This window comes from Lissotriton vulgaris, chromosome 10 (assembly GCF_964263255.1).
Source record: "Lissotriton vulgaris chromosome 10, aLisVul1.2, whole genome shotgun sequence".
Taxonomy (NCBI): domain Eukaryota; kingdom Metazoa; phylum Chordata; class Amphibia; order Caudata; family Salamandridae; genus Lissotriton; species Lissotriton vulgaris.
Window position 1 is genome coordinate 1,011,584,802 of NC_141698.1, and position 14,497 is coordinate 1,011,599,298.

General features: G+C 45.7%; 1 protein-coding gene across 3 annotated transcripts in view; it reads left to right on the plus strand.

The window, feature by feature from the left end:
• Positions 1 to 14,497, plus strand: part of TOPBP1 (DNA topoisomerase II binding protein 1) — a 289,247-nt gene that overhangs the window by 68,855 nt on the left and 205,895 nt on the right. For all 3 annotated transcript variants that reach the window (XM_086942059.1, XM_086942060.1, XM_086942061.1), the window contains 2 exons: positions 3,916 to 4,079; positions 6,549 to 6,796. In XM_086942059.1, coding sequence (XP_086798185.1) covers positions 3,916 to 4,079; positions 6,549 to 6,796 — 412 coding nt within the window. The remainder of the gene's footprint in view (positions 1 to 3,915; positions 4,080 to 6,548; positions 6,797 to 14,497) is intronic.

Genomic DNA, 14,497 nt, shown 5'->3' on the forward strand with positions numbered 1-14,497 from the left:
GTCTGCCTCGTAGGCCTATGTGTCCACCCAGTAATATTTGAGACTCTGTTCCAGGCCCTCAGCGTGATCTTCGTAGCCGGTAGTAATCTGGTCTGACCCCTCCCCCATATATGTAGTGTAGGCATGAATGTGCACCCATGGTGTACCTTTCCAAAGTATATGTGGGGTGTGTGGCAGGCGCGTGTATCCAATCATTAATGGGGGTGAGGTGTTCTGCCCATTACTAAGCCTCAAGGTCTGGAAGAGAGATCCCGCCGTCATACTGGTGCTGCTGCAATGTTGCCAATGCCACTCTAGGGTGTTTTCCCAACCAGAGGTAAGACCTGAGCTCTGCCTGGATATCCCGAAAGGTCTTAGGTGTGACTAGGGAGTATTCATTCTGGAAGGAGTAGAGGAATTTTGGGAGTGAGATCATTTTGAACATAGCTGCCCGCCCAAGTATCGTCAGGGAGAGCGTTTGCCATCTATTGGCGTCAAGCTTAAAGTCACGTATGACACAGTTAATGTTACGTTCGTAAGAGAGAGCACTGTCTGTTGTGAGAAATATCCCTAGGTACTGGAATCCGTCGTCAGTCGTCTGTAGTCTCTGTGGTAGCTGGAGCCAGTCCGTCCGACCTCGGGGTCATAGAGCGTCGATTTGTGCTAGTTAATCTGATATCCTGACTTAGCGCCATACCTTGCCAGCTCATCAAACAGCGCCAGTAGTGTGCTCTGTGGTTGCGTGACGTACAGCAGCACATCATCCGCTTACATGGATAGCTTCTCGCCCTGTGCATCTGCCGGTCCCACCCGGAACCCCGTAATCTTCTCATTTTGTCTTACAGCGCAAGCCAGCACCTCGATAGTCAAGGCAAAGAGCAGGGGCGATAGGGGACACTCCTGACGGGTTCCCCGCTGGATGGGAAAAGCCCTCGACATCATTCCGTTGACTCTTACTCGGGCACCAGGGTCTACATAGAGTATTCCAATTTTGCGCCTGTATTTGGGTCCGAAGCCCATACGTTCCAGCACTCCCTCCAAAAAAGGCCAATGGACAGCATCAAACGCCTTTTCTGCATCTAATGACAAGAACCAATGTGGCTCTGTTCTGCCTTCCACCTCACAGAGCCAATTGTGTGTTCTTCGGAGGTTGTACCTAGTCGCCCTTTCCGGGATAAACCCCGTCTGGTCTTGATGGATCAATCCCGGGATGACCTTTCTCATACGGAGAGCCAGTATCGTGGCATATACCTTCGCTTCCACGTTCAACAATGAGATGGGGCGATATGATGCGCAGTCCTCCGCCGGTTTCCCTGGTTTATGAATTGGGACGATCGTGGCCTGCCTGAGGTCCAGCGGGAACCGCCACTCCTCCTCCGCATCCCGGAAGAGGCCCTGTATATGTCGGGTCAGGAGGTCAGCCATCTTCTTGAAAAACTCTGCCGGGAATCCATTGGGGCCCGGGGCTTTCCCCATTCGAAGTTTCATTAGCCCCACCCTGACTTCTTCCTCGATGATATCGGATTCAAGGTCTATCCGGTCAGTGTCCTCGAGAGTTGGAAGGGTGATGTCTGACATGTATTGCAATGCGTTCAGCTTGGATCCCAAATCATGGACTCTATATAGGGTTTCGTAGTAGTCTGCAAATGCATCAGCTATCCCGGCATCAGTAGATATCCAATCGGCTTGGCCCAGACGCAGCCTGTCTACCCAGCGTTCATCTCTCTTTCCTGCTCAGCCATGCCAAAAGTTTGCCAGTTTTATCTCCCACGTCATAAATGTGGTGGAGAGTTGCCAGTGCCTGCGTCTTAGCCTTGCTTCTCTAGACATTTACTAGTGGGACATACTCTGTGTATTCTGAAGTTTGATCCAACTTTTTCCTCAGGGCTACAGGAGAACTTCTTTTCTTGAGTCCTTCTTGAGAGTTAACGTTTGACAGAAGGAAACAGTAGACCCTTCAAACTGAGAATACCAGAAATCCAGCTCCTGCAATACCAGTGATTAACACTATCTTGTGATCTCAGTGAGCATCCAGATATGTATAGTTTCAGTCTGGATTTCCATTGACCCATGCAGAAATAAATATATGCATTTATGTTATGATTCTTGAAATTGGTGAATCTTTCAGTTTGTTGAGGAAGTGAAGCAAGAGTTCTTGCCTTGATTAAAAATAAAAAAGGTGAGCATTTGCTGTAGCCAGGCAGATAATATAGTGATCTGATTTCTCGCTCAAGCCTTGTAGCCACTGGATCAGATGTTGGCTGACCAATCTCATTTATTGTAGGTTGGGGAGAGAAGCTTTAAAGGTGGGACCACTTCATATTTTCGCATATATCGGGAAACCGTTTGCAGTATTGGCTATAAACATAGTCTTCGTAGTTATCATTTTTTGCTAGCTATTTCTCACATTGTAGAGTTGCACCCTTAGAAGGAGGGATGTTCATGCAATTTGCTTGTCTCCGTAGCAGAATTTCAGTAGTTTGTAACAAACATCTTGTATCGTAATACTTCTCCATATGTGTTAAACTTTGCACCTCCGTTGACCACAGATGAGTACTTCCTTTCTGCAGAAACTGGCATCATTAATTAATGATTTTTTCTTTCAATTTTATTTAGGTAATTAATATTCTTGTAAGCATTATGGGCTAGATGTACAATCCTTTCATTTAGCGCCTCGCAATTTGTGACACATTGCGAGTTGCAAATTGCTAGACTCTAAATGAAACGGACAACAGTGTATTTACACTGTTTTGCGAATCCCAATGGGGTTGCAAATTGCGAGACTCATTAATATTAATGAGTCTCTCGCAATTTGTGAGCCCATTGTGAATGCCACCCCTCCCAGGCATGGTGGTTTGCTGGGCTCAGCAGACCGCAATGTCTGGGACTGCTTTTTAATAAAGCAGCTTTAAAAAAAAAAATTTAAATGCAGCTTGTTATCCTTAAAGGAAAACAGGATGCATTTAAAAATCCCTGGGACCACTCCCTTAAAAAATTATTTTGCATGCATTTTCAAAGGGGAAGGGATCCCCTTCCCCTTTGCAAATGCATTACCACCTACTTGAAGTAGGTGGGAATAGCGAGTGCCCTGCGACTGCAATTGCGGTTGCAAAACATTAGTACACTGTTTTAAGACTCGCTATTTGGAAGGGAATGCCCCTTCCAAATAGCGAGTCACAAAACCCTCAATGACCGTGGTCCTGCATACCTCCGACGCAGACTGAGACTCTCTCATTCACAGCGTAACCTCAGATCCAACAATCTACGCCTAATCACAACCCCCCGTTTTCGTCTCACACGTACGGGTGGAAGGGCCTTCGCCGTTGTCACCTCTAAACTCTGGAACCAGTTACCCACAGAGTTAAGATTCGCCACCTCAGAACCCCTTTTCCGAAAAAAATTAAAGACCTGGTTCTTCTCCCAGATCTAAACTCTCATTCCTTCCCCCTTCCCCCCTCTGAGATAAGGTCTTCAGCGCCGGGACACCTCCGTCGGAGGTAGCTGCGCGCTCTATAAAATACTAAATAAAATAAATAAAATAAAACCTATTTAGCGAGTCGCAAAAAAATTGCGGCTTGCTAAAAGCTATGTACAAGGCCCAATGTGTTTTTGCATGTGCAAACGGGTGTACAAACCTGTTTGCGCATGCAAAAACAGGTGTACATCTGGCACTATGTGTACATGGATGCTGGTCATCCTTACAGTCTTGCTTATATGTTAGGAGAGTGCACTTTTAGATATTCTTAGTAGGTCGCATGATTTCAAAACTTAAAATCTTTTGCAAGCATACATTTATCTAAAAGCCTTTTGGAAGTTTACTAGATATTTGCTAGAATCAGCAAACAATCTTTTGTTAAAACACCGATCTCTGTTTTAGTGCTGTCACAGATAGAAACCCATACACCTTTTTTTATGCCCTACTTTCTATCTTTTTAGATTTATCTGTGTGGTTTTAGTGGAAGAAAGTTTGACAAATTACGAAGACTTATCAATTGTGGAGGTGGAGTTCGCTTTAATCAGCTCAACGATGACGCCACTCATATCATTGTTGGAGAAGGCGATGATGATCTGAAGCAGTTTTTGAACAAGACCATACACAGGTTGGAGTGTCTAATATATTCTTTCTAATCTCATTTTGATTTTAGGAAGCCCAATGTTTATCACACTGAGCAAATGACTTGTATCGACATCATGGAGAAATGTTAAAACAGTGTGTGGATATCTCAGGGCAACCATTTTAGTAATAGAGAAACATAATTTGTGTGTAAAGACCAAGATGTAGTGGGTGTAGGCTTTTCTGAAGAAATTGTTTTAAAGTGAACTTTAAATTTTACAAAGCACAGAACCAGAAAAACTGGTTGAACGTGGAAGGATTTATAATTGTATATTGGCAACAATCTAGCTAAAATTCAAGTTGCATGTGTCACTATATTGTAAACCCCAGTGTGAGCTACATTATTGACGGAGATCAAATTGAGATACAAGTGATTGCAAAACATATTAATTTCTTTTTGCGTACTGACTTGATGTAACTTTTTTTCTGCATAAAGTCTTGTAAAATATTGGGAGGATTTGCCATCAGTCTGCAAGGAGTGCTTGGCTCCCTCTTGAGAATTTGGGAAATTAGTGACAAATTGTGTTTGTTGAAGAACATCAGGGCAGTGGTGTAAATGTACATGTTTTGAGATTTAAATACCAATTTAGAAGGAGATTTGGGGGTTCTCCTTGTGGGAACTGTAGTGATATTTACTGGCAAATAGTACATTTCAATCACATTTTGTACAACTTTGGTCAGACCTTGGTAGGATGGACAGAACACTTGACATCAAGGTGACTGTTGGTAGCTCTTGTTGAAAATGGTACATTTTTCATATTTTAGGTTACTTACATTAGTCAAAATGGGGGTAGATATAAATACAACGTTACTGAGGATTGAGATTGTATGTAGTTTGCAGCATATTAGAAAGGTAATATTGTAAAATCTATGACAACTGTATGACTACTTTAATCTCAGGTCTTAGCACACTTTGCTGTTTTCCATAATGCCCTCATTAACACACTTTACAAGTTTAAATCATACACATTTTAGGTTGCTGTGCTCTGCAAGCTTCCACGGTGCAAACATTGCAAATTCGGCTTTATAGGGAAAAATCCACTAATGTGTTTCACTCTTACGTGATCCAAATTTAGATTTTTTTTTCTTTACAGCTCCTTTATCGGAGTTGTTGGGGGTCAGTGCAGCTTTGTAGAATGCACAATATTGGTTTTGAATTGTGGAATAAAACGTGGTACTCCACAGTTTCCCTTTCCCTGACTAATTTGTAATATGTTATTATTCCCCGGTGTAAGTCTCATGAACGGACATGCAAACACACCCACATTTGCAGGAATTATACTGGAAGGAGGAAGGGACCGAATTTTATGAAAACATTGGCAGTCCTGTCAATGGCACAAGTCAAAATTACAGTTCCCAAAGAGAACGTTAAACAGGAAGGGAAAAGGGGGCACCCAGTACACATGGATGCTCCCATAGCTTCGGATAATAGTTTGAAATTTTACACTGTGGTTTAGTTAGCACCCGTACATTTCTGTATTTATCCAGCAACACTTTGCAGGTTTCTACAACATCCAGCTAGCACACTTTGCAATTTTTCATATGACCAAGCTTTTCACTTTTCATCTTTGGTTAATTTTCCGGGTTGTTGTGCTGCCTACCACATGACAATTACATTATGCCCAGTTAGCCCAGTTTAAAATCCTACAGTTTTATTGCTAGCACACCAATTCGGAAAGCCTTCTCACTCTCCTTTCAAAAGAAAAAAGTGTTTGTCCTGTGCCACAATGGCAATAAAGATAGAAGCTTAAGTCATCTGGCTAGCAAAATGTCTTTATCCTGTGAGCAACATCTTGCTCACAAGCTACACTTGTTCCCAACAGTGCTCGACCAAGTCTCTGTAATAGTGTCACTATCCAATGGTTAACTAATTTTGACTTCCTGTTTGGCAGACCTTTGTGTGTGGATGTGGACCAACATTTATGCGGCACACTTGACAGTAAATGCCTACTCTATGCCCTTTTACAAGGACATTACTATAATATTTCTGATGTCCTAGGCTTTAGCGAATATTGCTACTCGTGGTTTTGCCCCTTGCTGACAATAATAAGCCTGCTTCTTAAATTAAATTGAAGCATAATATGAAGTGACATTTTTAGAAGTACTAGTTATCCTACTTTCAAGCTGTTTGTGAAAGCCAAGCACCAGCCTTTTTTCTCACTGATCCACTTTATATTTTGGAAATAAAAGAACCATGGTCTTTGTACTATAGAAATCAATGATTTTAATAATTTTATGTTGCTTTGTAATGAAAATGAAAATACAAAACAATACCTCACCTGTCAGCATTGAGTGGAACAACTGTGCAAACTGTTTGAAATCACTTTTTCCTCTGATGTAAGTATTTCAACTGGGCCGGGAGGCTTAAATAAATAATTCCAGGAATCTTGGTTCTTTAAATTTCCTGGCTGATTCAGTTGTGTGTCTGATCCTTATTTTTTCTCCCCCACATCAGACCCCATGTAGTGACAGCAAAGTGGTTATTGGACAGTTTTTCCAAGTGCTGTCTCTTGCCTGAAGAACAGTATTATCACGCAAACTACCGACCAGCGGATATTCCAGCTGCAGTGCAGACTGTGCCGAATCCCGCCCTTCAGAAAATGAATAGCAGCCTTGCAAAGAAATCACCTAGGACGCCTGTGAGGCAACAGCAAGCAGACGACGAGCTGCTCTCCCAGTATATGGAGAGTGATTCAACAATGAGTAAGAATTCCAGCATTCAAAATAAAAATACTTGCTATTCAGTGATAGTGCTTTTCATATTAGAATTACATTTGTAACTTTTCAGTGACGGCACTTACATGTTTGCACTCTCTAGTAACAGTTCAAGTTCGTCCCTACGTTAAGTTTGTTAAAGCTGTTGAATATCATGGAACAGTTGCATATCACTTTCAGAGCATAGTAGCTACAGAGTCGGAATCAAGGCCCGTGCTTGACCTACATCTCACCATTTCCAGCTAATCCACCACTTTGATTTAGAATTTGCAGTGGAAGGCATATTTTTTTTAAACATCTTTTTATTGAAAGCAAAAAACATTTCCATCACATTACACTCTTTGGAGCAACGGAAGAGCAGCATTAACTCACAATGTGAGAATCACAGCAGTTCAATTATTAACAAGGATAGGGATGTTCCACCTAAAGTCCAGTGTACCCTCTAGCTCAGCTTCCGGCCTGCAGTCCTTCTCCTGTATTTCTAATCACCCTTCCTCGAGACCATCCCTCCTTCAGAAAAGCAGATTGCAATTAATCTAAAGAACCAGGGCCTCTCAGGAAGGAGGGGACACAGACGTGTCATGGGCTAAGACCGAGCGGGCAGAGCCCCTCTACTCATCCTCCGAGGCGTCCAGCCCCTCTCCTCTGTACCTTCCCCATGCCTGTCAGATCCTTTCCCACTTTCTGGGGCAACCCCTGCTGTTATAAATGACCTTTTCCGCCCTCTGGCACCAATCCAAGTCCCGTTCCCAGGTCACTCCCCCAAAGACGTGCGATATTTCTTTTCGCCACCATGCTCGCAAAGGCCAACCACATCTTATTTCCCTTGGGCCATGTTATCTCTTCCGTGACCCCCAGTACCTGCCACCTGGCCTCCAGCTGTACCTCCGCTCCAACCACCTCCATTATGCCCTGCAATCTGACCCAGTAGGAACGAATTTTGGGGCAATCCCAGAGGATGCGGAAGAAAGTACCCTCGTACCCCAGCCTCTCAGGCAGAAGTGTGATATTGTGTATCCCATTTTGAATAGCACCGTGCCTGGGGTGTAAGACCTATGGAGTATACGGAGCTGCACCAGACGGAATCTTGCCCGGATCGCCACTTCCCTGGGGCACTGTAGGGCCTCAACCCAATCATCGTCCTCTAGTAAGCCCAAATCAGATTCCCATTTTTCCCGCAGTGGCCCGACTGTATCTGGGAGGTTATTAATTAGTTTCTTGTAGGTAAGTGATATGGCCTTGTCAATCATCGGGTCTAGGAGCAATCTATCTTCGAGCGGAGCGTATTCAGACAGCTGGTCTCCTTGTGATAGATGCGTGCTAATGGCATGCGCGAATTGCTGGTAGTGGAGGAATTCGCCAGACCCCATCTGGAATTCAGACTGCAATGAAGTGAATTCCACCACTTGTCCCCTCCTCCAGACATCACCCAGTAGATCTATGCCAATGAGGCTCCATTTGTGTAGGTCACGGAGTTTCACTACTTCCTTCAGGAAGTCGCCCTTCCATAGGGGCGTTTGAGCCGTGAGCTTCCTCTCCCAGCCGAGCAACTTTGTCGCCCGCTTCCATATCTGGACCACCACTGCAATCTGGGGGGGCAAGGGCAGACTACGCCGCATCCCCGAGTAAAGGGCCGCCAAATAGGTATCCGCGCCCAGGGCCGCAGTGGAAGGCATATTTAATTTCTCCCATCCACCTACGCCCCTTTGTTTTGTGATTGTTTCTTCTGTCCTTAATGTGTTCATGACATGGACGTTCTAAAGTTTGTTCCCTTTTGTTATTCCCTCAAAAAGGGTTGAGGCGTGGGCTGGCAGAGGGTAGATAAATGGGAATAGAGTTAAAATGATTCTTACTTTTATAGTAGGTAGTTTATCCTCTTCCTTGAGCCCTATAAATAACAAAATCCCTGTATGTGCTTTCTCTTGGGGTGACAAATGTAGAGAGAATGAAGTGTCTGATTTCGAGCTTGTGAAATCAATGTGCAGATTCAAAGTACCATTATGGTGTTCCTTAGTGGAAGAATGTGCCTCACTAGGAAGCTAAAGACTTTTCTGAGGGTGAGGGGGAAAGCACTTAGACAGAAGTCCGGATAGGAATTCTGGAGAGAAGGCTACATCTTCTCATTTAGAGCTGTAAAAAACGAACAGTAAAGCTTGGCTATAGATTAAATAAAGTTTCTGAAAATATAAAACTCCTATTAGTGTAAGGTGATCTGCAGCTGTTTAAAGTCAGATTAAGAATATCCAGAAACACATGTGCAAGAATATTATTTTTTTAGAGATCTGGTTGCTCCAGTAAAGTTGTTCTTTGGAAACTCTCCTAAGGTTCCACACATAGGGTGCACTCTCAAGTTTAGCAGGGTCTTGGTACAGTTCATGACTTCATGCATGATGATACACTCACAACCAGTGTGAGAAAGTGCCTCTTTTGCATGGTTAGCCTCCACTTTGTGCCTGGTTTTGATGTGGTTTCAAATGTAGTGCACAGGGTCCCTGCCAACCAGGTCCCCTGTGCGAGTGCTCCTTCCCTAAAACAAAGCTTCAACTGGTACTTCTACCCAGTGCAAGTCTCTAGTAAATGGTACCCTGTGTACCTAGGGCCTTTGGGCTGAAGAGGGTCCCTTGGGTCCCCTCTCACTCGAACTAGCCACTGCCCTTGCAGCATGCCTTCCTCTGAGGGAGAAAACGACAGTGACATGGCACCATGCCTGGTTGCCATGTCAGCTACAACTGCCTGACAGCATAGGTATGTCACCCCCTAACAGGCCTCCCAGCACTAAGGCACGTTGCACTATACTACAGGTGAGTACATATCTGCATGAGCAGATCTGACCCAGCAATATTGGGCCCCATTGCCTAGTAGTGTAAGTGCCAGTGTAATCCATAAGAGAGTACATGGGCTGGGAACTCGACAACTCGAGTTCCACATTGGCTTCCCTTAATACAGTAGTGTTTGGTACCAATAAATCCACACCAATGCCAGTGTGGAATTTATTGTACCATGTACCCAGAGGGCACCTCAGTGGTGCCCCCTGAATTCCTACCAACCCTGTTGTGGTCTCTGACTCGCTGTAGGTACCCAGCCACCGCGAGACATGTTTCTGGACCCCCGGGTAGAGAGCCCCTACTCTCTGGGACTAGAAACAATGCACATTCTGGGCAGAAGTATCATGCTTCCTCTGGGACAGTGCCCGAAGAGGGGAAACTTCAAAGGCCTGCCCCCTTTGTCAAGTGGCCCCCAGCCTCTGCAGCAGATGGCAGCCCCTGGTTTACGCCCCCACTTTGGACGGGAAAACCGGCTGGCAAATTCAAAAAGATAGGTGTGCCCAACTCTGCCAACCCCACTCCTAATGTGGCAGAAGCGAGTTGAAGCCCAACTTTCAGACACTGCCGTCTTGAAGATGGGGGGACTCCTCCAATCAGGGCCAGGTCTATGCCTCCTCCCACAGGAGGGTGGCATAATAGAGGGTGTAGTCACCCCAGGTAAGGTGCCCATTGGTCCTACCTGCTACACCGCTAAAAGCCTTCCTAAATGTAGTATTTATATGGTTCCCCAAGACATGGCTGTAAGATCTGCGATGATCCAAGAAGAAAGAAGACAACCTGCAGCAGAAGCCAGAAGACGACTGCTTGGCCCCAGCCCTCCCATCCTGTCTCCTGCTTAGACGACCCTGCAACCTATCTTGCGACAGCCACCTCTGAAACCCCTGGGAGGACTGTTGCCTTCGAAAAAGACCCTACTCTCCTGTGGACGGTGGGCATGTCTAAGAAGAAACACGCTCCAAGGACCCTGGATCCAGTCTGATCCTCATCTCCTGCCCAGTCTGTACCCATCACCCACGGCCCGAGTCGGAGTAGCTCACCTGTGCAGTGAAGTCTCGCCGGAGACCATGACCTCGTGTCCAGCATTGGCTGACCTCTCCTGCCCTCCATGACGGTGCCTGCAGTGTGAATCCAGAGGATTCCCCGACTGCGACCTGCTCCGGTAAGGAGACTCTGACGTCAGAAGGCACCTCTGCATCAGCAACCCCTGGGCCTTGGTGAGCTGAACCAACAGTGCTTCTATGACCCCCTACATCCCAACGTACCTCTGCTGTTACTGGTCTTCCTCTTGCAACCTCCAGTACCATGCCTGCAGCCTCTTTGTCGAAAGGAGAAACCCTCCTGACAAGCATTGGGCGCCCAACCTCGAATTTGCACCCGGGCGCACTTGTGCCACTGATTGTGTATGTTTGGTGCTGCTTTGTGGCCCCTGTGCTTAGCCTAACCCCCAAAGCGTGGCTACCTGCAACCAATGTTCTTACCTGCGAGCAGTGTGGCTCCAGGAACCCCCTGTTTCTATTGGAAAGCATTGGGCAGTTTTGACCTCTGCACCTGGCTGCCCCTATGCCGTTGGTGGTGCAGTTTTGGTACTCACCTGACCCTTGGCCCTTGCTGACTTTTGGCTGCGAAGGCTAAATGTGTGAGTTTGATATTTAACTGTTGAACCACTATATTATTTTCCCCCTGGACTCTAGTGCAGGGGGGGGAAATAATATAGTGACAACATCGTATGCAGAGCCAGCTTCCTACGATCAGTTATTCTCTAAAGATGTTATAGTGTAGCTAGGTGAACAGTGGATGAATGGGCTGTGCCACCAAGAAGCAGGACTGCTGTCAAATGAGAAATAAAGCTAGGAGGAGCTACAGTGGCTGAGAAAACAGTTTTGATCAGTCTGCCCAACTTCCATGAGAGATGATAAGGTCTTAATGGTAGTAGGTTGAATGGTATAATATTAAGCTGCAGAATTAAAATAAACTCTTGCCACAATTGTAATTGCAAACTGGTGTAGAAAACCTGTCTGCGCTTTCTGGAGAAATTTGGGTTACAGTTCTACTTCTACTTGGGTGTGAGATTTGCTCAAAACCATTATTGCCGATTGAATAACACAATAATAGTTCCAAGTCCTAAAATACATAAAAAGAATTCTATACCAAAGACAACAGGCTAGCATCCAGCATTTGGGAACCTTGAAGAAACTCCAACAAACAAAGTACAGCAGTGGAAAAGCACCTAACCAGTCCATATTGGGTCTCAAATTCATCTTCTTGTCCCTACGTCAGGCTGACCCATTGCCACCTCAGCAGAAGCTAGTCCTCCCTTACAGGTACCCCCTGAAGGCAGACTGAGCTCTGTAATAGGGCTCCTGCAGTCCTTCACCTCTTCAGAGTGTCTGTCAGAACTATATAGCTAATCTCAGGAGGTGTAGAAAAAACTCCAACCACAGAAACCTTTTTTATTTTTTATTGTATCACCCATCAAGTTCCCGAAATGTCAGTATCCCCTTACCCAGCGAATCATTAGGTTCTTAGCATATGCCCCTTAACCCTTGCTATTAAATCGAAACTGTTATGAGACAGAGGCTAAGTTAATTTGTCAATCCAGTGAGGTTCTTACCATGGTGGACTGCAATTTATTCCTCCATTATGGGTCAAACACAGCTCTATTTTGACGTCCTCGTCTTTCCCAACCCAAAAGCATGTCCTGTGCTAAAAACTGGACCATGATGAATGTAATCTGTGAGTTATACCTCTTGGGATCCTGTATCAGCCAGTTTTTACTGGGTGTTATCCGTTGTGGGTATTGTAATTTACCTCCGGTGTTTCGGGGCCACTAATACTACTGGACACCAATCAGTTTACTTCTTTTAGTTATAAAACTCTCCGGGATCAGCAAGATGAGGAGACAACACTTACTGTAGGAGGTGCTAGATGTTAAAAACTCAGATCAAGCATGCACTTTAAAAAGGGCATGCTCTGGGTTGGATCCGTCTTATACTCCGACCCGATGGCCCGAGTGGTGGTGAACTACTGAAAGTCCGCGGACTTCAGGCTGAGCAGGGGCACTTGTCAGGGTTACCCCCTGTCTCCGCTTCTCTTTGCGTTAGCACTGGAGCCGCTGGCGGCCTGGATCAGACAAGACAGATCTATCCGAGGAATGAGGTGGACCTAGGACTGGGAGGACAAAATATCCCTATATGCAGACGATATCCTTCTTTACATCACTGCTCGAAGAACATCCTTGATCTGCCTCTTAGATGTGCTAGCTATATTCAGAAGATATTCTGGTTTCACTGTCAACTGGTCCAAGTCGGTAGTCTATGTCCTTCAGAGTGACCCGCCTGTAATACCGCTGAGTTGCCCAATACAGATTGCGCCGGAAGGTTTCCGATATCTCGGAATCTCTGTGACGCTGGATTCGAGACTAGGCTTTATCTGGACCAGCCCATGCAGAGACTTAAAAGCGATGTTACACACTGGAGATCCCTTCCTCTTTCCATGTTGGGAAGGGCGATCCTCTTTAAGATGATGGCCCTTCCTCGTTTCTTGCATGCTCTCCAAAATACAATGGACTTGGTCCCAACGTCTTACTTCAAGGAAATAGAGAGTCTCCAAAGGAAACTTCTCTGGGATGGCAGACCCCGCATAGCATTTTCAAAGCTGACTCTCAACTGGTACGATGGAGGTATCAGCCTTCCCGACCTAAAAAATTATTATTGGGCATCCCAGCTAGCAACTAACAACCACAGGATATATGGCAGCCCTGATCAACCCGGATATGCCATGGATAAGTGGCTGCTCCTGGGGGAGACTATGCCAGGGCTTTGTACGCCAAACCCCATGCCTGGACCTACAGCACACGACGTCCAGACATGGCATACTGTCAATAAACACCTGAAATGGGATTGTAAACTTATGCTGTCCACACCGATGTGGAACTTGGAGAAACTGGGGAGCCTCTGGAAATCCAAGGGTTTTGATAAGTGGGATCTTATAGGGATCTCACAAATCAAGGATATTTTGGGGGGGGGGAGGACACGGTTCTGCCATTTGCATCACTTAAAACACAACACAGCTTGATGGATACTGAGTGCTACCGTTAGCTCCAAATCCGCCTTGCCGTACTCACTCAGATCCCTAGCAACACGACGCTCCCGGAGGCCTCCCCCCTGGAGGATAGAGTGCTGGACAGACACATCCCAGCGAAGACCATTTCCCTCATTTATAGGAAATTAATTAATAATATGGACGACCCACTACAGACCTATAAGGGAAAGTGGAACAGTGAAGGCCGAGAACTAGACGATGAGGACTTGCAATAGGCGGTTTCTTCCTCACGGGTGGTGGCAATCCAGGCCAGACTGAGATTAGTGCAGCTTCAAATACTGCATAGGACTTATGTGACGGGACCCGGCTTGTTTCGTATGGCACGGGCAGAAAGCGGAAAGTGTAGAACGGTGTGTGGAGAATTAGGAACATTCATCCACATACTGTGGAACTGTCAACGGATAGAAGCGTATTGGAGGGACATCCTACCACACAATGCGGGCAGTACTAGGGGTTGACATGCAGCCAGAGCCGTGGAAATGCTTACTAAATGTCTGGGAGCCTACAGATCTCAACATGTACACTAAGAGGTGGGCAACGGTAGCAAAAAGGAACATCGCACAGCTGTGGGGCGCGTGTCAGCCACCCCTATTGGGGAGGTGGAAGGAGGATCTAGACTGGTGCATGTATAGGGAAACGTCCGTTTTTATAGCTAGAGGATGCCCTGGGAAGTGGAGCATGGTATGGGGGGGCCTGGAACCAATACAGAGGAGATATCTGTCCCCCGCCTTGTCAGCAAATTGATGATGAGACTCTTGACACC